Raw genomic sequence first — 27,936 nt, forward strand, 5'->3', positions numbered from 1 at the left:
TAGAGAAGTCACCGCATCGGTTTAAAAGAAAATACTAAATATTGCGCATCAGGTTTCTACTCCGGACCAGACTTGCGCTAACTGCATTGTTCTTATCAGTGGTTGTGATTAGTAGTAATGTCCCCAACCAAAACAGTGGCTCAAACAAGCCATGGGGTTACTTTGCTCCAGACCCTCCGAGCCTCCAGTCGGGCTCCTGCATCCATCCTCCCCTCCCGGCTTACTCCTTCCTTTTCGAACTCTTCCTGCTTTTCGCTTCCCCATCCTCCTTCTGCTCCCCTCCGTACCTTCTTCCCCCTTCCAGACTTCCCTCCTGGCAGTCCTCCCTCCAGGTTTCCCACCCCTGTTGCTCCTTCTTCCCAAAGTCCTCCAGCTTCCAGCCCCCTCGCCGCCACCTCTCCCATCCCTCCCCCACCCCACCCGCTTTTAGGAAATATCCTCTTTCCGGGTGAACTCCAGCTCCGTGAACAACAGACTCATGATACGAGAGTGCGGTGTGGCCAGAGACTCAGGCCATGGGGCCGGAGATGAGTTCGTTTTAATTGCTGGGGAGTTCACGTTGCAGATAACTACACCCCTCCACGGACACCCGCCGTGCTCCTCCCCCGGGGCGGGGCGTGCGCCATCCGGTTTGGGCAGGAAGCCGCTTCTCCTTAGATGGAACAGTTCCATGAGATGGTGCGGGAGGGCAGCTCTCCGGGGACGGGAGGACAGCATCAGGGGGCAGCCAGGGCGGGGGGCACGGGGCCTCAGAGGACGCTGATGCGCTCGGCCAGCCCCTGCATCTCGTGGTCCTGCGGCGGGTGGGCCCCACCGAAGTCCCCATCGGCGGGCAGGCCGGGCCCGGGCAGCGGGTGCTCGGCCACGAACTGCTCCCAGCGCGCGTCGTCACTCTCGTGCGTGATGTACCGCTCGCCCATCTTCCCCTCCAGCTCTCGGAGGTCCAGCCACGTCTGGTACTCCTGGGCCCCGGAGACCAAAGGTTAGCAGGCACAGAGCACACAGCGCCCGCACCTTATCCACCCCGCGGGGGACGGGCCGGGTACCAGGGAAGGTGAAGCCACGCCCTTCACAACCCGCCCAGCCAATAGGAATTCAGCTCCACCTCCTTCTACAGCCCAGCCAATGGGAACCTCAGCCACGTTCGCGAGCCACGGAAAATGTACCTGCATCCTTCACCACCCGCACAGCCAATAAGCCATCTGGTTCCTCCCCTTACCCCAACCCAGCCAATAGGACCTCCCTCCCCCTTCGCTCTCAGCCCCGCCCCCTGCATCACCTGTAACCAGGGGTGACTGAGAGATTTGTCCACGCTGTAGCGCTTGCGCATCTTCACCTGCAGCAGGTTGTTGATGAGGTCAATGGCTGCACGGGAAGGAGACAGTTCAAGTCCTGCGCGCTGAGGGGCCGCCCCTCCCCTCCAACAGGCCACTCCAGCCTGCGTGCCTACCATCCGGGGCCTTCCCTCTGCGTGGCCCCGGTGGCTTTGAAGCCTCACCTGCACCACTCGCTCACCCACCCGTTTCCTCATTAAGTTACCATTTTGCCCCCCCTCCTCCTCCGACGTTGCACACACACTAGCTCCTACATCTCTTCACCAAGACTCTCCCTCAGTTTCCCCATTTCTAGGTCACCTTCATAAGCTTTGTCATACAGAGGTGCATACAGGAACACCTGTACTACTTACTCCTCGCTTAATATTTTTCTTTAAGCATATACAGTGGCATGAAATCTGGCCATTTGCAACAACTGGGTGGAAGAGTGTATTACGCTAAGTGAAATAAGTCGGAGAAAGATAAATATCATATGATTTCACTCACATGTGGAATTTAAGAAGCAAAACAGATGAACATAGGGGAAGGGAAGGAAAAACAAGATAAAAACACAGAGGGAGGGGGGCGCCTGGATGGCTCCGTCGGTTAAGCATCCGGCTTTGGCTCAGGTCGTATCTCCCGGCTTGTGAGTTCGAGCCCCGCGTCGGGCTCTGGGCTGATGGCTCAGAGCCTGAAGCCTGCTTCCGATTCTGTGTCTCCCTCTCTCTGCCCTTCCCCCACTTGCACTCTGTCTCTCTTTCTCAAATAAAACATTAAAAAGAGAGAGAGAGAGAGAGAGAGAGAGAGAGGGAGGCAAATTATGAGAGACTCCTAAATACAGAGAACAAACTGAGGGTTGCTGGAGGGGAGAGGGTGGGGCAGTGGGCTAAATGGGCGATGGGCATTAAGGTGGACGCTTGTTGGGATGAGCCCTGGGTGTTCTATGTAAGTGATGAATCACTAAATTTTACTCCTGAGACCATTATTATACTATATGTTAACTAACTTGGATTGAAACAAAATTTTTAAAAATATATATTTTTGGGGCGCCTGGGTGGCGCAGTCGGTTAGGCGTCCGACTTCAGCCAGGTCATGATCTCGCGGTCTGTGGGTTTGAGCCCCGCGTCGGGCTCTGGGCTGATGGCTCAGAGCCTGGAGCCTGTTTCCGATTCTGTGTCTCCCTCTCTCTCTGCCCCTCCCCCGTTCATGCTCTGTCTCTCTCTGTCCCAAAAATAAATAAAAAAACGTTGAAAAAAAAATTAAAAAAAAATATATATATATATTTTTGTTTAAGCCAAACCATTTGTCCAAGATATACCGTGAAGTGGACAATGCAAATTGAAAACCAGTAAGCTGCCATCTGCGTAAAAGGGGGAAATAAAAGAATATAGATCCACATATTTTCTTGCACTATTTTTATAACTTTTTTTAAAATAAAAGTTTGGATTTATCTATTTTGAGAGAGAGGCAAGGTAAGAGAGGGAGAGAGAGAGGATCCCAAGCAGGCTCTGCACTCTCAGCATGGGGCCTGACTCAGGGCTCAAACTCACGAACCGTGAGATCCTGACTTGAGCCAAAATCAAGAGTTGGACACTTAACCAACTGCGCCACCCAGGTGCCCCTATAACTTTTTAAAAAATGTTTGTGTATTTATTTTGAGAGGGGGAAAGAGAGTGTGAGCAGGGGAGGGGCAGAGAGATGAAGAGAGAGAATCCCAAGCAGCCTCCACGCTGTCAGCACAGAGCCCAACGAGGGGCTCGATCCCACGAACCAGGAGATCATGACCTGAGCCCAAATCAAGAGTCGACACTTAACTGACTGAGCCACCCAGACTTGTAAAAAGACTTGTAATAGCCATGGTCTTTGGGAAGAATAACAAAGGACTGAGAATTTTCACTATAGATCCTTCTGTATATTTAATATTTATTTTTGAGAGGGGGGAGGAGCAGAGAGAGAGAAAGACACAGAATCCGAAGCAGGCTCCAGGCTCTGAGCTGTCAGCACAGAGCCCGACCTCGGGGTTCGAACTCACTAACCGCGAGATCATGACCTGAGCCAAAGTCGGAGGCTCAACCGGCTGAGCCACCCAGGCGCCCCCCTCCCATTCTGTATACTTAAAAATTTGAGCCATGGGAGTATTTAAACAAAAATCGACAGCATTCGGTTTCACATCACTTCACTTTTTAAAAATTCATTTTTCAAGGTGAAAATGAAAATATTACATCACCCTGGTCAATGAAAATCCAAAGATCACTTGCCAGGCGCACAAAAATAAAATGAAAATAAAACAAACTTATTCGACGGTAGTCAGCCAGCGGTTTCCTGCAGAAGGCCCAGAGACCGGCCTGTCTTTTAGGAAAAGGAGAATTGGCGAGTGTCAGGCACTCAAGACAAGCCATCACTCGTCCAAGGCTGTCTCCTTGATCAGAAGCCTTGAAGAACAAGGCCTCACTGTGTGAACCCCTCTGAGTACAGGCCTTACCCACACGGCCTCCCTCACACATGGCCATCCACACCAGATTCACTCTTACTGAGACTTCTGAGTGGGTCCCAAAAGACCACGCTGAGGACCCCCCAGTATTACTCTAGCGCTCGAGAATGCACATTCTTATCACTCCGTGCTTACCTGTCTCAGGCCCACCACTGCCACCTTTTTCTGCACTAACCCCCACGGCACTCCTCCCCGGCCCCCGCCCTGCCTGCTCCATGAGGCCACATCCCTCTAGGGCCCTTCCTTCCTCCACAACCTTCTCTTCGCAACCTTCTCCTCACGTGATCCCTTCTCTCCTATTCATCCCAGTATTCCCAGAACCTAGGACAGTCAGTGCTGGGCACATAGTAGGCACTCAGCAGGTAGTTGTTGCATAAACTGTTCTGAATAGTGATTGTCTTCTTAGCCCCCCTCGCATACTCTGTCTTCCTGAGCTCCCCGGCTCTGGGACCTGCCCCCTTGTTCTTACAACCCCCTCACGTGCCCCAGTATCTTAGCCCCGCCGTAGGCGCGTCCCCACACCTGGCTGGGGCCCCAAAGTTACAAGCCTCCTGGGGCCCAAGTCACAAGACCAAGTGTCACTACCCGGCCACAACGCTGAAGCCCCCGAATCCCACTGTCCGTCTCAGGCCTGGCTCCCCTCACTATGCGCCCCCCATTCCCACCCGCTTCTAGGTTCAGGTGACTTTGGTCCCAGGACAGGTCCTTCTGGACAGATTCAGAAACCCTCCATGGCCCTGCCCCTCCTCTCGCCACGCCCCTAAACCAATCCCCTCCATCGCTGGACCTGCCCCCTTGGCCCCAGGCCCAAGTCAGCCCGGCACCCAGCAAATGAGCTGCCCTCCGGAGCCACTGCTTTTGCAAGGCTAACCCTTCCGGGGTCATAACCCCAAAGCCTCCAGGCCCCAGCCAATGTCATGGGAGGAAGGATCTGCCTCTTCTGGCCACCCCAGCTGTTTGGTTTCCTCAGGTCCAGCGGTCCCTCTCCTGGTCCTGCCCTAGACCAGCCAAACCTCGCTCAGGCCCCAAGGCGCCGTCTGTCCCCTGCTTCTGGAACACTTCGTTTCCTGTGAACTAGGAACCAGGCCTGACTGGTTCCACACAAACCCCTGAGTCCCCGCCCCAAGGCTCCAGGTCCAGGGCACCTCACCTTTTAAAGGACCGCCCTCCCCGTGGCCCCACCCGTCGCTAGGCTCCACCCCCATAGTTGTTTCAGGGCTCCACCTCTTCTGCGGCCCCGCCCCTCCGGCCCCGCCCCCTCCGCGCCCTCCGCCCCTCGCCTCCGCCCACCTCCGGAGGAGATGCAGCTCCAGGGGCAGGCTGGGTACATGAAGGCGGCGTTCTGGATCTGGTCTTTGATGTCCTCATCCTCGTTGAAGGGGAACGTGCCACTGAGGCTGACGTACATGATCACGCCCACCGACCACATGTCCAGGGAGCGGTTGTAGCCCTGGTTGAGCAGCACCTCGGGCGCCAGGTAGGCAGGCGTGCCCACCACCGAGCGCCGGAACGACTTCTCGCCGATGATGCGCGCGAAGCCGAAGTCGCACAGCTTCACCTGCAGAGGGCGTGGGGTGGAGGGTCTGAAGGAGTGTTAAGGCTGCACCCCACCCAGGGTCCCCACCACCACGCCCCTCCGTGGCATTCCAGACAAAACTGAATGCTGGTTCAGATCCAAGCCTCTCCTCCCACTAGTCAAGTGACCTTGGGCAAGTGACTTCCTCTCTCTGTGCTTCGGTTTCCTCATCTGTAGGAGGAGGGGGATCAAACCCGCCGACCTCAAAGGGCCGCCATGAGGATTACGTGAGTGTATCCATCTAAGGCGCATAGGGTAATAAATGCCCCGTATGCCGTGAGCGCCTAATAAATGCCACCTGCTCCTAGGCTTCCGCCACACTGAGCAGGTCTCTTAACTACCTCGTGCCTCTGTTTTCTTTTTTGCACAACGGGGATCCTAAAAATCCCCACCTTAAAGGGTGGTTGTATGGCTTGAAAGAATAAATACATGCAAAGTGCTGGGAGCAGCGTCTAGCTCAATGTGAGTTTCAAGATCTCAGGGGCAGGACCCAACTCGTCCCAGCCCCAGCGAGGTCATGTGTATCGAGGATGTTAACAGCAGCTTCCTCTCCAGCTTCCCTGGGGATTCAATGGGACACCCGCACGTGAACTGCTGACCGTCAAAGCCAGCAGACAGCAACAGGTGTTCACCCAACTTCCCCTTGATGGTGGAGGCAGTCTAGGGTCACGGACAGGCTGTGGAGCCAGCCACACCTGGGTTCAAGGTCCTGCCCTCCTTCCCATCAGTTCATAGGCAGCACCCTTTCTATGCTGCCATCTCTGTTCATGTATTGTTCCTCCCCTGCTCAAAATCTTTTCTATGGCTCACTGTGGCTCTCCAGAGTCCGAGACCCTTGGAGCCCCAAGCCTCTGTTGCCTGCCCTCGGAATCAGCCACAGCCCAACCACTGACTCGATGTGACAGCCAGGCCACCCTGTCCTGAGATCCTTTTCCTTTTCAAAGATCCACTCTTTTCTGCAGATGTTACAATGGAATATTACTTGGGAGTAGCGAGCCATGCTGTGACATAAACGAGCTCTGAAAACATCTAAGTGAGAGAAGCCAGACACAAAGGGCCTATCTAGCGTTGGATATTCTGTTTATGCAAAACGCCCAGAATAGACAAATCTACAGAAAGTAAATTCATGGTTGGGATGAAGAGTGGTGGGATTGGGGGATGATGGCTAAGGGGTACGGGGTCTGTTTTGGGGGTGATGAAATGTTCTAAAATGGGCTGCACAACTCTGTGAATACACTAAAACCCACTGAATTGTGGAGGAAATGTATACTTTGGGTTTTTTTTTTTAAGTTTATTTATTTATTTAAGAGAGCGAGAGAGAAGGAGGGAGGGGCAGAGAGAAGAGGGAGGGGGGAGAGAGAGAGAGAGAGAGAGAGACAGAGAGAGAGAGAGAATCTCAAGCAGGCTCCACACCATCAGCACAGAGCCTGATGTGGGGCTCAAACTCACGAACCATGAGATCGTGACCTGAGCTGAAATCAAGAGTCAGACACTTAACCAACTGAGCCACCCAGCCACCCCCAAACTGTATATCTGAATCAGTGAATTGTATCATGTGTAAATTGTATCTTGATAAAGCTGTTTAAAAAAAAAAAAAAAAAACTCGCTACAGGGCCTTTGCACAGATTGTTCCCCCTGCCTAGAATGCTTGTCCATCCAAAAAAAAATAGACTCTTACTCTATCTTCAGAGAGTTTTTCTCTGACCCTCCAGTGGGCTACATAGTTATGTGAGCTCACAGAACCATGTCAGAGAACGCATTACAGATATGACATTATCGTGACAATATGATCAACATTTGTTCTTCTCTCTGTGACTTGCACTGACCCATACGGTGGCCACTGGCTACTTGTGGCTACTGAGCCCTTGGATATGGCAAGTGCAATTGACAAACTAGTTTTTATTTAATTTTCATTAAATTTCCTACAGTTTTACGTGCAAAAACTGATCCTGTGTTACATCCCAGGCTGCCACTAACACTGAACTTCTGGAAGCAGAAGGAAACTATGGGGTTGACATAAGTTGTTTCCACTGGGAGTCAAAATCTTTTACCCTTCCAAAATAAATGTTAATGAGAATAATATCCTCTTTTACTATTAGAAAAAAAGATTCTAGACTTAGTTATTGGACAGCTTTTAAATATGCTTGGAACCACTTGGGTAGGTCAATCTACTTTTCCAACCCCTAATTTTATGAAATCTAAGCGCAAAATCAAATATTTATTTTTTTCCCAAATCAAATATTTCTGATAAAAATTTCATATCTGAATTGAGATGTGCTCTAGGTGTTAAACACACACCAGATCTTGAAACTTGGTATGGAAAGAAAGCATATTTCATTAATAATTTTTATGTTGATTACACATTGAAATGATAATATTTGAATATACTGGGATAAAGTGTATTATTAAAGTCAAGATCACCAGGGGCGCCTGGCTGGCTCAGTCAGTGGAGCATGTGACTCTTGATCTCAGGGTTGTGGGTTCGAGCCCCACTTTGGGAGTAGAGATAACTTGGGGCACCTGGGTAGCTCAGTTGGGTGAGCATCCGACTCTTGATCTCAGCGCAGGTCACGATCTCACGGGTCGTGAGTTCAAGGCTCTTGTTGGGCTCTGCACTGGCAGTGGATAGCCTGCTTGGGGTTCTCTCTCTCCCTCTCTCTCTGTCCCCCACCTCCTGCTTGCACACTCTATAAGTAAGTAAGTAAGTAAGTAAGTAAATAAAATCTTTAAAGTTAATGTCACCAGTGCCTGGGTGGCTCAGTCGGTTAAGTGCCCGACTTCGGCTCAGATCATGATCTCGTGGGTCCTGAGTTTGAGCCTCACCTCGGGCTCTGTGCTGACAGCTCGGAGCCTGCTTTGGATTCTGTCTGTCTCTCTGCCCCTCCCCTGCTCAAACTCTCTCTCTTTCTCTCTCTCTCTCTCAAATATAAAGTAAAACATAAAAATAAAATAAAAATCTTGAAAGTAATTGCCCACAGAGCCATGCAGAATAAAGACTACATTTCCCAGCCTCCCTTGCAGCCAGCCAAGACCACATGATCAAGACCTGGCCAATGGGATGCTAGAAGGCTCCAAAAGGAAGGGGGTGTGCCCATTTCCTCCACCCTGTTTCTTTCCTCCTTCTCCCTATTACCTTTTCACATGATAGGGACCATCATGACCCTTGAAGACTAACAACATCACAGAGAGGCCAGAACAAGACAGCCGGAGCCGAATACCTGACACTAAGAAGCTGCTGTTTCAGCCTCAAAATGCTTATGCTGGACGCCACATGAGTGAGAAACATCCTCTATTTTATTTCAGCCACTGTTATCTTGAGTCTCTGTGTCCAGTTGGCCTACTCATACAACCCCCACCAGCCTCCAGTGTTCGCTGGACTTCCCCAAATCAAGCTGGGACGTAACTGACCTGAGGAAATGGGTCAGCGGATGCCAGCAACACGTTTTCTGGTTTCAAATCACAGTGGACGATGTTCTTGAAGTGAAGGTGTCTCAAGGCCACCAGGATCTGAGGGGAGGAGATGGGGCCCGTAAGGAACATAGAAAGGTCCCTGCCTCAGATTCTGACTTCAGCGGCCAGCCCTCCAAACCCCATCCATGCCTCTCTCTGCACCCCTGAAGATGTCTCCCCAGGACGGGGGGCAGGGGGCATTGGAGCTCCAAATGAGAATCTCAGAATCCCAAAACCATTACATCCGAGCTAGGAGTTGGATAATTCTAGAAAGGCTCAGCCGGAGCAGTGGGTTCAGGAACATCCTGAGATCCTCTGGCATGTGATAAGCTCCTGACAAAAAAGAACTATTAATGAGGCTCCTGGCTGGCTCAGCCAGTAGAGCACATGACTTGCGATCTCTGAGGTCATGAGCTCAGGCCTTCCTTTGGGCCTGGAGTTTACTTATAAAAGGTGTGTGTGGGGGGGATGCTATTAATAAAGTAGCAGCCTTGAAGGAAGTACTATTATGTGACCCCATTTTTTAAAAAGTATTTTTCATCCACTATATATTATATATAATATATTATATATACTATATATTATATATAATATATTATATACACTATATAGTATATATAATATATACTATATATACTATATAATATATAATATACTATATATAGTATATATAATATACATATATTATATATAATATATATAAAGTATATGTAGTATATATATATAGTATAGTATATATATTATATATACATATATGTATAGTATATATATATAGTGTATATATATAGTATAGTATATATACTATATATAGTATATATATATAGTATATATACTATATTATACATATACTATATATATATAGTATATATACTATATTATACATATACTATATATATATAGTATATATACTATATTATACATATATAGTATATATATAGTATATATATACTATATATAGTGTATATATATAGTATATACATAGTGTATATATGTATATACTATATATAGTATATTATATATATTATATATATATATACACATAATATTGGGGTGCCTGGGTGGCTCTGTTGGTGGAGCCTCTGACTTCGGCTCAGGTCATGATCTCATGGGTTGTGAGTTCAAGCCCCGCATCAGGCTCTGTGCTGACAGCTCAGAGCCTAGAGCCTGCTTCAGATTTTATATCCCCCATCTCTGTCCCCCACCCCACCCCAACTCGCACTCTGTCTCTCAAAAATAAACAAATATTAAATATATATATAATATATAATGAAACAATACAAATACCAATATGATCTACATTTTATATCAAATGCTAGAGCCAGCCTACCTAGGTGGAAAATCTGGCTCTACACTTACTAGCTTGTGGCCTTGGGCAAGCCACTTTAACTCTCCGGGTCTCAGTTTTCTCATCTGTAAAATGGGGGTAACAAAAGTACCCATCCTCAGGGGTTGCTGTTGAAGTTTAAATGGGTTGACGCATAAAAGGTGCTTAGGACAGGGGTGCCTGGCTGGCTCAGTTAGTGGAGGGCAACTTTTTTTTTTTAATGTTTGTTTATTTTTGAGAGAGAGACACACACAGAGCATGAACAGGGGAGGGGCAGAGAGAGAGGGAGACACAGAATCCGAAGCAGGCTCCAGGCCCCAAGCTGTCAGCAGAGAGCCCGACGCAGGGCTCGAACTCACGGACCGTGAGATCATGACCTGAGCCGAAGTTGGAAGCTTAACCGACTGAGCCACCCAGGCACCCCTGGAGTGAGTGACTCTTGATCTCAGGGTTGTGAGTTCGAGCCTCACGCTGGTTGTGGAGATTACATAAAAGTAAAATCTTTAAAAAATAAAATAAAAAGTCCCTAGGGCAGTATCTGGCACAGAGCAAGCACTATGTTGGCTATTGCTGTTGTTACAGGCAGGACATGGGCCCTCTCTCCACCTCAGTTTCCTCATCTGTAAGATGGGGATTAGAGTAATACCTACCTTGGAAGGCAGTTGTGAAGCCTAAGCAAGCCCGTGAGTAAAGGGCTTAGCACAGGACTTGGGGTAGAGCAGACAAGAGGCGGAAGGCAGACATCTGCAGAGAGAGAGAGAGAGACAGAGAGAGAAGCACAGACAAAGAGAAGAAAAGATGGGAGACCAGAAAGAGAAAGCAACCAGTTGCTGAGGGCAGGCAGTTCCCTCTCTCCACATGGAGTCTGGATAAGCCCGCCCCAGTAGGCTTCTGTCCACACCCCACAAGCCACCCTAACAAAGACACAGTGCTGGGGAGAGCGAGGGTGCTGGGTCTGTATAAAGGAAGCACAGCACAGGGGATTTTGCAACCAAGAGAAGAAGCCCTAGAATCAGGTGAGGGACCAGCCCGTGAGCAGGCCTTTCTAGGAAGGCTGTAAAACCCAGAAACCTTGAAAGGCAACATTTAACATTGCAAAAGTTAAACTCTTAATGGCAAATAAAAGCCATGAATGAAAGGGAAAGGAAAACAAATACTGGGATTAAAAAAAAAAAAATTGAACAACACAAGTGACAAAGATCCAGTGTCCGCCATATGCAAAGAGCTCTTACAATTCAATAAGATCAATCCAACTGAAAAATGGGCAAAGGGTATATAAAACACAGGCCAATAAACATAGGAAAGTATGCTCCACCTGACCCATAATTTTTAAACTGCCAAATGAAGCTACATGAAGTGTTTTTCCACCTATGAGAGTGGTGATTATTTTATCCAGAGCTGGCAAGGACAAAGTAGACACCCTCAAATTGTTGTTGAGAGCAAAGACTGAAAGGGAGTTTAGAGAGTAACTGGGCAGCATGTTAAAAAAAAAATTCTAAAGCACATTCCCCTGGACTCAGGAGTCCATTACCTGAAACGCATTCTATGGAAATTCTCCCACCAGAGCCCAGCAACGTTTGTAGACAAATAGTCACAGGAGGTTATTTGTAATAGTGGAAAAGTGAAAACAACCTAAGTGCTCAGCAATTAGGGATTTTGGCGATATCCGCCACGGGATACAGCTCAGAAAAAACAGGCAGTTCGGTAATTACGTGCTGAAATAAAATAGCCTTCCAGAAGTACTATTACAGTGAAGAAAGTACCAGGCAGAGAGGCACAGATAACACCAATTAGTTGGACATTACTAGTTAAAAGCATAGACCCTACGTTCAAATCCCACCAGCTGTGTGACCCCGGGCAAGTTACTTCAAGTCTCTGTGCCTCACGTTTCTCAACCGGAAAACGGCCGTGACAACAGCCGTTGCCACAAAGGTCGCTATGGAGGTGAAATGAGTTAAAAACACTGCCTGGCACACAGTAAGTGCTCAATAAAGGTTAGCGACGGCATTGTTTATCACTGTTATTAGCGTCCCCCATCCCAGCCCTGCCCATTCTGGGTGATCACTGTCCAGGGCTGGGCTATCTTGATCTAGCTGTGTGGCCAGCACTGTCCCCTCCACGGGGCGGGAACAGAGCTGAGGCCCAGGGAGTGTCTGTTGAACAATGTAATGAATGAATGAGCTCCCCACCGAAAGGACTCTCTCCCGTTCCCTTTGTCTACATGAATATTGTCAGGCCTGGGGAGCCGCATTATATAAAGTAATCCAAAATATAAACATTATTTATTATTTGTCTACACTAATAACTAGTATGACCACTAGTCTATTATTTATTTATTTATTTATTTATTTTAATTTTTTTTTTAACGTTTATTTATTTTTTTGGGACAGAGAGAGACAGAGCATGAACGGGGGAGGGGCAGAGAGAGAGGGAGACACAGAATCAGAAACAGGCTCCAGGCTCTGAGCCATCAGCCCAGAGCCCGACGCGGGGCTCGAACTCACGGACCGCGAGATCGTGACCTGGCTGAAGCTGGACGCTTAACCGACTGCGCCACCCAGGCGCCCCTATTTTTACCTTTCTATTGTTATTCCTCTTTCATTAATCCACAGTCTGTTCTATTATGACTCTATTATTATTTTAAAAGTATCATTCTGGGGCGCCTGGGTGGCTCAGTCGGTTAAGCATCCGACTCCGCTCAGGTCATGATCTCAGTGTTCGGGAGTTCGAGCCCCGGATCGGGTTCTGTGCTGACAGCTCGGAGCCTGGGACCTGCTTCGGATTCTGTGTCTCCTTCTGTCTCTGCCCCTCACCCGCTCACAATCTCTCTCTCTCTCTTTCTCTCTCTCTCACTCTCTCAAAAACAAATAAAACATTTAAAAATTTTTAAAAAATAAATAAATAAAAATAAAACTATCATTCTGGGGCACCTGGGTGGCTCAGTTGGTTTATTTTTTTTTTTCTATTGTTGCTATTATTACTCTATTAGTATATTGTTTATTATCCGCGATCGCGACTCCCACGCGGGGAGTGTCTGCGGGATCTGAGCACAGGGCGGGTGGGGAGCTGGGCAGAGGGGGGCGGGGGGCGCACCTGGGTGATGAGGAACTTGGTGAGGCGCTCGGGCAGCCGGCCCTTCTCGCTGGAGAGGATCATCTCAAGCATGTCCCCATGCAGCTTCTCCATTACCACGAACACCTTCTCAGGCGTCTCAAACATGCAGTCCAGGTTCACGATCCCCGGGTGCCGCAGACTCTGGGGGTGGGGTGGGGGGTAGGGTGGTCGTCAGGGTCTCGGTGGCCCACGAACTTGGGACCCGAGAGGCAAGCCATGCTTCCATGGCTTCCAGACAAGACGACAAATAAGAAGGATGTCCCCGGGCGCCCGGGGGGCTCAGTCTGTCAAGCGTCTGACGTTTGATTTCAGCTCAGGTTGTGATCTCATGGTTCGTGGGTTCAAGCTCCGCGTGGTGCCCCACGTCCAGCTAGCCATGTGGAGCCTGCTTGGGATTCTCTCTCTTCCTCTCTCTCTCTGCCCCTCCCCCCACCTTGCTCGCTCTCTCTCTCTCAAAATAAATAAATATTTTTTAAAAATGTCCCTGGGGGGTGAGCAGCTCCTTTCCGGGGGGTGGGGGAAGGGGCTTCCCACAGGCCCAGACAGAAGCACATCCCCACACCACCAGGTATCTAGAAGGATCTAAATCTTGAAGTTCTGTTGAAGGTCCAGGGTTGGGGAGGGAAGGTCTGTCTTTTAAATCCTTTGCCCTCTCAGGGCACCTGGGCGGCTCAGTTGGTTAAGCATCCGACTTTGGCTCAGGTCATGATCTCATGGTTTGTGAGTTCGAGCCCCGCATTGGGCTCTGTGCCAAACGGCTCGGAGCCCGGAGCCCGCTTCGGATTCTGTGTCTCCCTCGCTCTCTGCCCTTCCCCCACTCACACTCTGTCTGTCTCTGTCTCTCTGTCTCTCACAAATAAATAAACATTAAAAAAAATGTTTTTTAATCCTTTGCCCTCTCCCCCCCCAGCCCTGCCTGGCCTAACTTCATTTCTCCCATCGAGGTCCCCACCCAGCCTCCTCCCGGAGCTCCAGACTCTGGTCCCATCCTCCAGCAGCAGCCAGAGGGAACTTCCCAAAGTATACACTCACCCATGCCCCTTCCTTGCTCAAAATCTTTCCACGGTTCCCCAGTACCCTCAGGAGAAAATCCACAGGGTGTGGCCCCACCCTCTTCCCTGGCCTCACCTCCCACCACCTCCCCACACATAAACCATCTAGCAACCTTGGACTTCAAATTCCTAGAGGACTTCTGCTCAGAACACCTTCCCATCCCTTCAGTCTCCATACGCATATTCCCTCCTCCAGTAAGCCTTCCCTGACCACCCCCGCAGCCTGGGTTAGCCCCTGAAAGGAGGAAGTAGGAAGGGAAGGTCCCTCCTAGGTGGGGGCAGAGCTGGGTCCCGGAGCCCGGTGGTCACCTGCAGAATGGCCACTTCATTCCGCAGCTGGCTTTCCTGCTTGGTGGGGAAACGCAGTTTGTCGATGACCTTTACTGCCACGTCCCGGCCTGTCTTCCGGTGCTTTCCTGGGGGTAGGGGAGGTGGGGGGTGAGGGGAGCAAGACTTTCCAGTCCTGGCAAGACGCACCCCCCTCCCCCGCCCCCTGCCACAGAGGCACAGGCATAGTTGAACAAAGGTGGACAGAAGGTCATCAAGGTGGCTCTGTGGGGTCCCCAGGAGAGATGTGAGGGGTGGGGGGCCTTGGGGGACAAAGGCATAATGAAGAAGGTAAAAGACAGAGTTCTGAGGCGGTAAATTAGATTTATAACCAATCAGAATCTCGGAACTAGCTCTGTGGCCGAAGGGCAGAATTTGCTCTCCTTAGTAATAACAGGAAGAAGTCCATTGGCTTTTCCCAGTAAGAAAAGGAGAGTCTGTGACCACCCGCCAAGAGGATCTAGCCTTCTAAAGTCAACCAGAACAGGAGGTGAGCATGTGGTCAATCAGATAGGAAGGTCTGGAGCCCAGAACCCCCCCCCCCCCAAGATCCCCTCTGGATGAGCTCGGAAGCATCCTTACCTCCATAGACCACTCCAAACTGCCCTGAGCCCAGCACCTCATCAGGGAAAATCTGGTAGACGGTGGCGATGTCCTGTAAGGTGGGGACGGGGAGGGTCAGGAGTGCCAATGGAGACAGGGCATCGAAGAGACTGGGATGGGCAAGAGGGCTGGGAGGCTGTGTGGGAGGCAGAGGCCATCCTTGGGACCATGGGGTGGGGGCAGGGTCTCACCACATTCTCTTGGATCTGGCTGTTAGACACGGAGATGCTCAGAGAAGCTTGTCCTACGGAGAGGGGAGAGGGGAGAGGGGAGAGGTGGAGGTGGGTTGACCCCGGGCTCAAGAATATCTTCACCCATAACTCCACCCGGATTTGAATCCAGGGAATCCAGGGCAGCTGCAGGCTGCTGACTTGTCCGTTATGAACCTCAGTTTCCACATCTAGAGAATGGGGATAACATCAGGTGCTCCCTCATAGGGCCGGGGGAGAAGTAAACGAGATATATACTGGGGTGGGGGGGCTCAAGAAGTGACGTCACGGATGATTTCGCCGAGCACTGCACCCCATGAGCTCAGTGCCCAGGGAAGCGTGCCGATCCCACCTTACAGAGGAGGAAACTGAGGCTCGGCGGGAAGGCACACGCTGATTCCAACATCTTCCCCCTAAGCTCGCCACCCGGCCACCCAATCAGAGCCAGACATTTCCAAAGTTCTGATCCTTCTGCCATTTGAACATCTATCCCCTCCCCATTCCAGGCCTGGCCCTTCATCCTCCTCCACGGTCTCTCTGCCCCTGTTCTGCTCTCTCCTATCCAGCCTCCAGAGGGAGCTTGCTGAAGCACCAACCTGAGCCTGCCCTCCCCCTGCTCAAAACCCCGCCATGGCTCCCCAGGGCCCTCAGGAGCAAGCCCAAGACACTTCAATGGCCTAACAGGAACCGGGCCATCATTTATTTCTTTGACTTCAACCCCCACCATGATGTGTGCTCCCGACACCCTGGCCTCCTTGCTGGGCCTCGGATACAGCAGGTTCCCTCCTAGCTCCTGCCTTGCATTTTCTGTCCCCTTTGCCAGGAATGTGTGTCCCTGCCTCTGGACTTAGTTCAATTCTCCTCGACACTCAATCTCAGCTCAAATGCCTCCTGAGGCCATGTCACATTACCCCGGAGCACATTCTACATCACACTGGTCATTCACACAGGATGATCTGATCGGTGTCTGTCACTCACTCTGGATTGAGCTCCAGAAGGCAGGGGCCTTGGACTTTCTGATCATGTTTTCCCCCTGCTTGAAATATTTCCCATTTGTTTGCCCCTCTTTCACCCCTCCTCAGCTTCCATGGCTCAACTCAGATGCTGCCACCTCCAGGAAGCCCTCCTAGATACCCAGGCTGGATTAACCATCCCCTCTGAGCTCCCAACAGCCCTCTGGCTCCCCTGTCCGGGCCCCCCCCCCCACTCTGGGTCGTCACTGTCTGGGGACAAGTCTGTCTCCCTTACTGGACTCTGAGCAGGTGAGGGCAGGCCCTGGGCTGTTTTGGTCACAGCTATGTCCCCAGTACTGTCCAGCACAGGATGGGCACAGAGAAGACACTCAGCAAATTCATGAATTAAATAGTCTGAACGCACAATCTGGAGGAGTTGTCACCACCTGGGACAAGATTCAGACAAGGGAAGTGACCTGTCCAAGGTCACACGCTGGGTCCGGGCTTAATGGAGATTTGGACCCAGGCCAGCTGAGTCCAGAAGCCACATTCTCCACTGTGCCATTCCCTGCCTTCTTCCTCGCTCTTCCCTTCCCTGGGACCCCACACCAGCCCCCCCAGATCCATCCGCTCAGGGCCCAGGGTGGGGACTTACTGTGGGGTGTGTGGCCCGGGGTGCTGGGCGCATCCTGGAGGATGACGGGCATCAAGGCCTGGCGGATGGCCGTTTCCCAGCCCCGGGCGGCCTCGGCCCCCTGCCCACTGGGGCCCCCTGGGGCCCCACCGGGCGTCTCGCCAACAAAGTAGGTGACATTGGCAGTGACAATCTCGAAGCAGTGGGGGTTGGTGCCCGGTGGCACAAGGCTGAAGTTCTGGGCGGGCTCCACGGTGAGGATTTCTGACAGTGGAATTTCCTGGCAGGACACACAACCAGCACCAGTGAGGAGGCCAGGTGGACCCTGGGGCTCCGCACTTAGAAGAGCACACAGAATCCAGGGTCAGTGGGAAGGGCCTGAACTGCAGAGGAGTCAGGAAAAGCCTCCCGGCAGAAGTTACATGAAGCAGAGATCAGAAAGGTAAGAAGAGGCCAGCCAGTGGCGGATGGTGTTAAGAGCATGTGCAAAGGCCCTGAGGTGGGAAAAGGCTTGTTTTCAAGGGACGTATTCGATTCCCATCACATGCATGGTGCACAGCACACAGTAGTTGTAAATGAGAGTAAATGAAGGACATCAGGCTATGGCTAGGCCATAAGGGGCCTCAAGGGCCACAGGGAGGAACCTGGGTTTTGTCCCCAGGGCTCTGGGGAGCCATGGAAGGGTTTAGAGCAAGGGAGCACCAAGACTGTGGGGGCAAGGGCCGAAGCAAGGACACAGCGAGGAGACAGCCTGGAGCCCAAGGCAGCCACGGGAGGTGGTGAGCAATACTAATAAATAATCCACTAATTTCTTATAAAGTAATGATGATAACGGGGACCTCAACACATGCCAGGCCCCCAGCTAACTGCTTCTCGTCGGTTATCTTTGAATTCAAGGCAGCAGCCCTGCGACGAGGACTAGTCTTTGAGGTGCGAGACGTGAGGCGCAGAGAGTGAGGTAAGCCACCCGGGGTCCCCCACTGGAAAGTGGTGGGGCCGAGCGGGGCCCATTGCTGATGACAAGCAAGCCGGCAGGCAACTGGGAGAGGAGTGGAGGAGGTCTGGGGGAGCTGGGCCACCTTGTAGTATCTGTTGGTCGTGTTGTTCTGGAAGAGCGTGATGCACTTGCAGTCCAGACGCCAATAATGCCGCTTCCTCTGTTGGGAGAGGTGCCCCAGAGGGTGAGGTGGGGCGCCCTGGGCGCGCCTGGGGCTCCGGCCCTTCCCGGGGCCAAACCCCGCCCCTAGCCCTAGCCCCGCCCCCTCAGGCCCCACCCCTTCCGCCTCTGGGGACGCACTCTGACTCTAGCTCCGCCTCCCGCAAGGCCCCGCCCATTTCTAGCTCCAGCCCCACCCCCACCTCATCCCCTTCTCAGATTGATCTCTCCTCTCCCTCCTTAGCTTCGGCTCCACCCCACTTTGCCCCGCCCCATAACCCCTCTCTAACTTTAGGTCAGCCTCCAGCCTGGCTCCTCTGCCCCTAACCCTGCCCCACCCCTGTCTCCTGCCTGCCCCCCTCTATAAGCCCTCCCGTTCCCTCCCTTCCAACTTCGCCCTACCTGGTACCACCCTATTATCACCCCCCCCCCTTAATTACCTCTAGTTATGCTTCTAGCCCGGCCCAGCACCCCCCCCCCGCCATCCCATCCTCTATAACCTTAACCCTTCTCGCCCCCGCCCCTAACTCCAGCTTCCCGGTTCCGGATCCCATGCCCCCCCAACCTTGTCCTTAGCCCCGCCTCTTCCCTGACTCCCAGGGCCCCTCCTCCCTCCCTCAGAACCATCCCTCTGGTCTAGCCCCGCCTCCAACTCGGCTCCGCCCACCACAACCCATCCAGCCCCGCCCCCTCAAGCGAATCTTGCTCCTCCCCCAACTCTAGCTCCGCCCCACCCCGCCCACTCACCAGCGTGTCCTTGTTGCTGTAATGAACCACCCAACCCTCGCGCAGGGTGGTGCTGGATTTCCGTGTCGTGTGTCGCACCGACTGCACTACCCTCATTAGAGGGATATACCCCAAGGAGCTGAGGGGGAGGGGAGAGGAAGAGGCGAGATGTTACCAGTGGAAAATACCCATGAGCACCTGGGACGGCGGGGCACATCTCTGGGCCGGCAGGAGTTGGGAGTTGGGGGCCACGCTTCGGTGGTTTCCAGGTTTCCCTTAACGAGGAAGGGAACTCTTGAGAGGGCCACATTAAAAGCCTGGCTTCGGAAGTCAGGCTGCCCGGGGTATCACCCAAGCTCTATGTGCCTCAGTTTCTCCGCCCGAAGGGGTTGTTGTGAGAAGTGAAAACCCTTTTAAGGAGTTGAGCACAGTGCTCGGCACACAGTGAGCCTCCAAAATGAGCCCAGTGATTGTGGAGCCAGCTGTGTAACACTGGGCAAGTGACTCAACCTCTCTGTGCCTCATTTGCCCTCATCTGTGCCCATGTTATTACTACACAGGGAAAACGAAGGCCGAGAGAGATTAAGAGACACGCTCGACTCCAGAACCAACAACCCCTTGAGCCCTGCACTATATCAGCATTTGGGTGGCCCTGGCACTTCCCTTTGCCTGAGACTTGGTTTCCTCATCTGTGAAACGGGCTGCCTCTCCCGACACCCCCACGCGGCCCAAGTCCATCAAGATCCAACTCTGACGCCCTGTTATTCTGTTGCTCAACACTCCCAGGAAAGACCTGGCAGAAAGAGAATTTGAGCTTCCAGGCAGCTAGGGTCAGGTGGCACCAGTAAGAAACTCTCTTCAGCCATTGTGACCTGCATACCAATCCCCCGCTCTGGCCTGGTCTCCCACCCCATCCCTGCTCCAGCCACACCAAGCTCTGTGCTGTTCCTGGAACATGCTTGACGCTACCTCAGGGCCTTTGCACTTGCTGTTCCCTTTGCTTGGTAGGCTCTTCCACCAGCTATCATCCACATGGCTCCCTTCCTCCCCTCCTTCAGATCTCCTCAAATGTCACCTCCTCAGAGAGGCCTCCTTTAGTGACCCAAACTAAAGCAACACGTCTTCATTCTCTGCCCCCTCCCTTTGCTTTATTTTTATTTCCTTTTGATAGCAGTTATCGATACCTGAGGCTATGGATGTGTCTGTTTATTACCGGTCTCCCCAACTAGAGTGTCTGCTCTATGAGGCTGGAGAGTTTTACAGGCTTGGTTCACTGCTGTAATGCTTGAGAGTCCAGAACCCAGTAGGTGCTCATTAAATGTTTACCGACGCACCGTGAAAGTGGCTGACCATCTGCACCACCTTTATGCCGCCCCAGCCCTGTGGGGTGACGTCACAGCTCCTTTCCCTTACTCATTATTGGCCAAAGCCACTGAGGCTCAATCTTCTAGCCTAGAAGTGGGGACGGTGATCCTCGTGGTCCTTATGGGAAGGATTTAGTTCAAGAACAAATGCTTCCCTCGCTGACGGTTTCAATCCACAGGTTACTCCTATTTATATGCGCATTACTGTATGAATGCAACGCATTAGTAATAGCGTATAAATATTATTCTAAAACATATGCAAAAGAGTGAAAACATTTAAAAGATGAGACTAGGGGCGCCTGGGTGGCTCAGTCGGTTGAGCATCCGACTTTGGCTCAGGTCATGATCTCCTAGTCTGTGAGTTCAAGCCCCGCTTGACAGCTCAGAGCCTTGAGTCTGCTTTGAATTGTGTGTGTGTGTGTGTGTGTGTGTGTGTGTGTGTGTGTCTGCCCCTCCCCCACTCACGCTCGCTCTCTCTCTCAAAAATAAACATTGAAAAAAATTTTTTAAAGTAAAGAGACACGGTGGCTCACTTGGTTAAGCCTCTGCCTCTTGATTTTTGGGTCAGGTCACGATCTTACGGTTCGTGGGTTCGAGCCCCGCATCGGGCTCTGCCACCGGCCGGGCGGAGCCTGCTTGAAATTCTCTCTCTCCCTCTCTCTCTGCCTCTCCCCCACTCGCGCTTTTTTTCTCTCTCTCTCACAATCTCGCTCTCAGAATAAACAAATACATTCATTAATTAAAATTTAAAAAAATGTAGTCGAGCAACTTAGTATTGTTTTTTAGAGCTCCCATGACAGAAGAAAGCCACTGCCTGTCGGGTCCCTGGGGATGGTTCTCCCCTTCACCATTTTACAGATGGGAAGACTGAGGCACCAAAAGGGGAAGGGGCTTGTGCAGGCCGTACCAGTCAATCTGAGGCCAAAGTGGTTAAAAGAAAATGGATAGTTTTCTCTCTGAGAAGAGCTAACTTTAAAGTTTATTTATTTTGAGAGAGAGAGAAAGAGAGAGAGAGAGAGAGAGCATGTGAGCAGAGGAAGGGGCAGAGAGAGAGAATCCCAAGCCAGTTCCCACACTGTGAGCACAGAGCCCGACGTGCGGCTTCGGGGCTCAAACTCATGAACAGCGAGATGGTGACCTGAAACCGACTAAGCCACCCCGGCGCCCCAAGAAGAGCCAACATTTTTAACCCTTACTGGGTGCCAGGCACTATTTTAGGCACTTTGTTTGTATCCGCTGATTTTCTCCTTACGACAGTCCCCAAAGGTACGTACTAATTTATCCCCATCTTACTGGTGGGGAAACTGAGGCCCTAGGGAGGGTCGTCTCCTGCCTACGGGCCACACAGCAATCTGGTTCCAGACCCCCGTGTTCTCATTCTTTGCACTGTCCCTTTGCAACACAGACTGTTTCTGGAAGGACCCGCCAGCGGCCGATCCCAGGGGCAATCCTCAGGGAGCGGGGCTAAGCAGCTGGGAGGCGGGAGGGTTTGACATTCTGCCTTTTGAACGGAAATGCAACCTGAATGAAAAGACGTGTCTGTGAAAACTTTTTCTTCAATACACATTATTCGAGAGAAAAGGTAACGTTGAAAAATAAAGGTGTGGGTGCCTAGCAGATTTACAGGGTGATGCCAACCCATTCTAGCGAGAGGAAGGGCCTTCCCCCGAGGGTGCGCTGGGTACCTCTGGGCCTCGCCTCCCTCGCCTTCCTCCTCTTCGCTGGCGTGGAGGGCATTTTCCGAGTGGGAGCCCGGGATGACCCCGGAGTCGTCGGATTCATCCATGAGGGAGCTCTTGTCAGCCTCGCTGTAGTCGGTGGCCTCGTCCATCGGCACATCTAGGGGCACAGGGGCATCAGAGGGGCCTCCGCCCGGCCCTGCCCCCACCCCCTTCCCTCCCAGCCCACAGCCTCTCACCTCCGTTGATGAGTGCCTCCCCCAAACAGTCGTTCGGGACGCGGGTGGCGCAGCGTTTGTGACAGTTAAACTTGCAGTCTGGTATGAGGACAGGGAACAAGCGGACAGGTGGCAGGGGAAAGAGAGGTCACCTGTAAGGGCTGAATCTTGACTCCTATCCCCCAGACCCAAAAGATGTTCCACTCGCTGCTTGGGGCAGGAAACCCAGCCGAACCTTCTCTGGCTATCCCTCTTTGAGCCGGTTTCCTTCTGAAATTCTAGAATGTAATAGGGTCTACCATTCCATGATTCTGGACTTTGAACACTCAGGAAAGGGTTTCCCAGCCTCTGGCACTAAGGATATTTTGGGCTGGATGATCCTTCCTTCCTTCCTTCCTTCCTTCCTTCCTTCCTTCCTTCCTCCCTCCCTCCCTCCCTCCCTTCCTCTCTCCCTCCCTTTCTTTCTTTCCTTCCTTCCTTCAATTCTAGATTTCTAAGACTCCAGATTTTGACACGAAAGTTTCTAGAACTTGACACATCTACAATTCTACAGTTCTATGATTCTAGACTACCGAGCCTCCTTGATGTCCAAGGTTTTAGGGTTTTCTATACATAAATTCTAGAACGCAGTGGCTCTACAGTTCTGGACTGCGAAGAATCCAGAATCTGATGATTCCAAGGTTCCAGGATCCCATACACCTAAGATTCTAAACCTTAATGTTCTTATTGTTCTTTAGCTGTGTGCAGCTAAGATTTTGTAATTTTTTTGTTCCAATGAATCCTAGAATTGGACAGCTCTAAGTTTTTATGGATCTAGATTGCTGATTTTCTAGATTCTAGAATTCAAAGTTCCGTGTTCTAGATTTCTAGGACTCTAGGATCCCATGCTTCCCATGCGATGCTTCTAGGCTTCCATTATTCTCAAATCCGATGGTTGTAAAGTTCCAGTATTCTGAGAATCTATAACTTGGTAGTTCTAGGCTTTACGAACCTAAAGTTTCTGTGGTTCTTTTCGCTGAGTCCTACAGCCCAGAATTCCTGAAGCCTATGCTTCCAACATTCCATGGTTCTAGAATTCTCAAGATCTGCAATTTGAGAATTCCATGCGGGGCACCTGGGTGGCTCAGTCAGTTAAGCGGCCAACTTTCAGCTCAAGTCATGATCTCATGGTTGATGAATTCCAGCCCCACGTCGGGCTCTGTGTTGACAGCTCAGAGTCTGGAGCCTACTTCGGATTCTGTGCGTGTGTGTCTCTCTCTCTGCCCCTCCCCCACTCTTGCTGTCTCTCAAAAATAAATAAACATTAAAAAAAATTTTTTTTTAATTCCATGCTAAGTGGCTTTATAAAGCTAAATTTCCAGGCTCTGAGCTATCAGCACAGAGCCTGACTCGGGGTTTGAACTTACCAGCTGTGAGATCAGGACCCGAGCTGAAGTCAGGAGCTTAACCAGCTGAGCCACCCAGCTGCCCCATTTTTTTTTTTTTAAGATTTTATTTTTAAGTAATCTCCACACCCAACACGGGCCTCGAACTCACAACCCCGAGGTCAAGAGTCATGCGCCCTACCGCCTGAGCCAGCCAGGCACCCCCAGAATAGTGGGATTCTTATGGCCTGCTGGGAGCCCAGGGGAGAGAACCCCTAAGCTGCTAAGCCAGTGTATGTATGTGTCGAGTGGGAGGTGGGGCGGGAGGGGGGCGTCTGACCCCTGACCCCGTCTGTCTCCCCGCGGGGGCCCCGCTGACCTTTGCACTGCAGGCCCTGGCGAAAGAGGCCTTTGAGGAGCTTCTTGCAAGCCTGGCAGACGGTGGGCCGGGTGTAGCTGTGGATGAGGAATGTGTGCGGCACCTTGACCTTGGAGAGCAGCATCTTGTCTAGCTCGATCGGGCGTCCCGTGTAGGAGGAGGCAGAAGAGGAGGAGGAGGAGGACGGGGGCCGGCGAGGCAGGAGCTCGGTGGTACTCCGGCTCTATCGGTCAGCAAGACGGGAGGGACGCATTAGTGCCTGGGCCCTGTCACCCGCCCGGGCCACCGCCACCGGCCCGCCCACTCCCCAGCCCCTCACCAGCTCATCGGCCATGCAGGGCAGGGACTCAGAGGTGCTGAGGCGCACGGAATGGCCACTGGCCAGAGACGTGGACGACAGGCGGCGCTTGCGGGCCCCGCTGCAGTTGTTGGGGATGCTGAAGGCGCAGCGCTTGTGGTAGTTCAGTCCGCAGCCTGCGGGGGGCGCCAGACGATCAGAGACACGCTTCCACCAGGCCTGGGCTCTAACGCTCTGCCCACCCCCCCTTTCCTTTTCCGTGGATCGGAAATACAGTAGATCTCTCAGGAGGGCCCCCTGGTAGTGCCATTAAAGCCAATGAAAAGTTACAAGGACTCAATTCAGGTAGAACTGCTACGGGCCTAGAAGGTTCCGGACCAGGCAAAGAACCAGGAGCGGGTGAGGTGCTCGCTGAGGCCCCAGGGCATGTGGATTGGGTCGTGGAAGAAGGCGGCCACAACCACGTGACCAGCGGCACAAACGAAGAGTGCACGAGCAAGGACTGTGTCTTCCTTATTCCGACCTATGCGGACGCCAATATTTTGTTCTCTTCCTTCTATCCCCTCATCCCTTTTTTCATACGGAACATTTACGAATGTGCCTGTCATCCTCGCGCGGGGACCATGCTCCTCGTCTCCGTATCGCTCCAACTCGCGGATGCTTGTTGCCAGAGCAAGCACTGTGTTGGATGTAAGTTACAGGATAAGGAAGCCGAAGACTGAACAGCAGGAGGGCCTGGGGGGCTCAGGTCCGTTAAGCTCGGGGCTTCGGCTCAGGTCGTGATCTGGAGGTTCTGGAGGTTCATGGGTTCAAGCCCCGAGGGGGGGGGGGGGCTCTGGGCTGATAGCCCAGAGCCTGGAGCCTGATCCGGATTCTGTGTCTCTTCCTCTGCACCCCCCCCACCAACTCTCTCTCAAAGAAAAAAAATTTTAATAAAAATAAATAAAAATCCTCGTCCATGAAAGCCTGGACAGACTCAGCTTGTTTTCCTAAGAGGCTTCCCGAAGCCTTACTCTAGTACACCTCCAGTGACTCCAAATGATTCCAAGATGGCGCTCTGTTCTGGAGTGGAGAATGTTCCTCCCGCCTTTGGAAGCTTCTCGGGGAACGCTTCGTGAAGCCCGTCTTCTGACAGCCCGGCGGTCATGGGCTTTCCCAAAGGTGGTGCTACCAGAAAAGCTTCAGGATGGCAAATGGCCGTTGTGTACAGGGAAACACTTTCCAGCGTTGACCTTTATTCACTCATGTCCTTCATTGGAATTTCAGAGTTTCATCCGTGATTCCGTGTGTGAGTATCAAGGTAGAATCAAACCCTCATCGGAAGGTGTCAAGTCTGACAGGAGCGCCTCACCTGCTCCTGGTTCTTTACCTGGCCCGGAACCTTCTAGGCCGGTAGCTGAGCTGATCTCGTGGTTTGTGGGCTCGAGCCCCGCGTCGACTGGGATTCTCTCTCTCCCTGTGTCTCTGCTCCTTCCCCACACATGACTGTGTGTGTGAGCGCCCGCGTGGGCACTCTCTCTCAAAAATAAACGTTAAAGAAACCTTCCAGATGCCAAGACGTCAAGAGTTGGATATGGTGTCCTCAAAATAAATAAAAAAGCTTAAAAAAAAAAAAAAGGATTGGATACGGTGTGTGCATGAGAGCAATATTGACAGCAGCTCTGAACGCACAGAATCAGTTTTCTGTAGGCCTGATATGGCTCTTATCCGAAGAGTCCTTAAACGCCACAATTCTATTTAGGGCTGCATGGTAACAACTCTGGTCCATTCTGTAGGTCATCTGGTGTTCCAGACTCTAGATTTCCATTTGAGCATGACAGCCGCAAAGCTGGAGATCCTTGGATGACGGAATATCGGAAAACATGCCTCTAATAGAGGCTCACATTGAACAAACAATGGCGGGGCAGACGGTCTTCGAACAACGGATGGTCTTCCGCTGCTGTGTGTAGAGTCAAGGCGGGTGTGTGACCTTCATCTGCAGGTGGGGTGAGATCTCAACGCTCTCCCTCAGAAGCATCAAAGATAGGAAGAGTGGACCCGCGGAACCTGACACTCGGGCTTAACCTTGAGACATTTGGGCTAAAGGAACACACAGTGTGTTCCTTTATTTATTTATTTTTTTTAAGTATGATAAAATTAAAGACATGTGCATGGGTGCTTGTTGTAGACTGAACATGTGTCCGCCCCTCCAATCTCATAGGATGATGCCCTAACCCGCAATGTGACTGTATTTGGAGATGGGCCTTTAAGGAGATAACTAACATTAAATGAGGCCATAAAGGTGGGGCCCTGATCCGACGCAATTGGGGTCTTTTATAAAAGGAAGACCTTTCAGAAGTTGTTGTCTCTCCACACGCCATGTGAGCACACGGCAAGATAGCAGCCATCTGCAAGCCAGGAAAAGGTCCTCACCAGGCACCAAACCCTGTCTGAAGCTTGATCTTAAACTTCCCCGCCTCTGGAACTCTGAGTTATAAATACGTGTTGTTTAAGCCAGTCGGCCTGTGGTATTTGGTTATGACAGCCCTGGCCCACTGAGGTGCCAAGTCAATAAGGACTGGACTCTGATGGTCAGGTGCCTGTGTCAAATTGGCTAGGTTAGCATCCTCGGTAATTCAGACACGAAATGTAGGGACTGCTTGTAAAGGTGTTTGGTGGATGTGAATCAAGTCGGCAATCGGATGACTTGAAGTGAGGGAGAGTGTCCTAGTTAGGCTGGGTGGGCCCGTTTCCCTCCGTAGAAAGGTTTGAAAAGCAGAAGTGAGATTTCTCAGATGAAGAAATTCTGCCAGTGAACAGCAGTTTCAGCTTCTGCCTGCCCTTCCTGACCGGCTGCCCTATGGATTTCAGAGTTGCTTAGCCAGACTCCCCCTGACAGGGGCTTACAATTCCCTTACAGGAATTCCTTCCAAATATCCCTTAATATGCACCTCCTACTGGCTGTTTCTCTGGTCGATCCCAGTTGCAGGCTCCGCCTTCTTCCCCGCGCGCACATTCCCCTTTTCCTCTCCCACGCTCCTCCCCCTTTTACCTCTCCCTCGGAGCTCCACCTCTCAGGCTCCTCCTCCGGAGCTGAGCCCCACCCCAGACCCCGCCCCTCGCCCAAGCCCCGCCTCCCACCCCACCTCCTGTTCCTCCCCCATGCGGTGCCTCCCGGCCCTTGCCTCTGCCCCCGAGCCCCGCCTCCTACACCTGAACCCCACCCCAGCCCCACCCTCCTGCCCGCCCCCTACCCCTTGGCCCCGCCTCCAGCCCCTCTCCCCTCACCATCGCACTTGAGGCCCTGGCGCACAAGGCCGAAGAGCATCTCCCCGCAGTGATCGCAGAAGGCAGGCGCTCGGTAGGAGTGAACGGTGAGGGCGTGGGGGCGGATCTGGAAGTCCTCGAAGGTGGCCGAAGCTGCAGGCAGCAGGGGGAGGCGGAAGGTTGAGCCCGGGCAGCCGAGGCTGTATGGTCCTGGGTTTCTCACAGTCCTCCCGGCTGCAAGGCTTCATCTTGCCTGCCTTCATTCATTTACTCGCATACTACACTCTACCTGGGTTCAAATCCCAGTTTCACCACCGAGGCACACACCTATGCCAGGGACTGGGGATGCGTTGAGGGGATACAGAGATTCAGTTTTGCAAGATGAAAACACTCCTGGAGACTGTTGCAGGGAAGCGTGAATGTAACTAACACTACTGAACAGGAGACGCACAAATGGTTA

At 51.8% G+C, this 27,936-nt stretch overlaps 1 protein-coding gene across 2 annotated transcripts in view; it reads right to left on the reverse strand.

The window, feature by feature from the left end:
• Positions 1 to 490: 490 nt before the first annotated feature.
• The window catches only part of PRKD2 (protein kinase D2), a 35,235-nt gene continuing 7,789 nt past the window's right edge, over positions 491 to 27,936 (reverse strand). For both annotated transcript variants that reach the window (XM_086690186.1, XM_086690187.1), the window contains 16 exons: positions 27,498 to 27,629; positions 24,252 to 24,406; positions 23,933 to 24,155; positions 22,211 to 22,288; positions 21,978 to 22,131; positions 18,950 to 19,067; positions 18,126 to 18,203; positions 17,068 to 17,326; positions 15,442 to 15,494; positions 15,230 to 15,302; positions 14,630 to 14,736; positions 13,248 to 13,409; positions 8,789 to 8,887; positions 5,095 to 5,362; positions 1,280 to 1,365; positions 491 to 962 (listed from right to left, as the gene is read on the reverse strand). In XM_086690186.1, coding sequence (XP_086546312.1) covers positions 750 to 962; positions 1,280 to 1,365; positions 5,095 to 5,362; positions 8,789 to 8,887; positions 13,248 to 13,409; positions 14,630 to 14,736; positions 15,230 to 15,302; positions 15,442 to 15,494; positions 17,068 to 17,326; positions 18,126 to 18,203; positions 18,950 to 19,067; positions 21,978 to 22,131; positions 22,211 to 22,288; positions 23,933 to 24,155; positions 24,252 to 24,406; positions 27,498 to 27,629 — 2,258 coding nt within the window. In that variant the 3' untranslated portion in view covers positions 491 to 749. The remainder of the gene's footprint in view (positions 963 to 1,279; positions 1,366 to 5,094; positions 5,363 to 8,788; positions 8,888 to 13,247; positions 13,410 to 14,629; positions 14,737 to 15,229; positions 15,303 to 15,441; positions 15,495 to 17,067; positions 17,327 to 18,125; positions 18,204 to 18,949; positions 19,068 to 21,977; positions 22,132 to 22,210; positions 22,289 to 23,932; positions 24,156 to 24,251; positions 24,407 to 27,497; positions 27,630 to 27,936) is intronic.

The sequence above is a fragment of the Puma concolor genome, chromosome E2 (assembly GCF_028749965.1).
Source record: "Puma concolor isolate L17-30 chromosome E2, mPumCon1.1.hap2, whole genome shotgun sequence".
NCBI classification, from domain to species: Eukaryota; Metazoa; Chordata; class Mammalia; order Carnivora; family Felidae; genus Puma; species Puma concolor.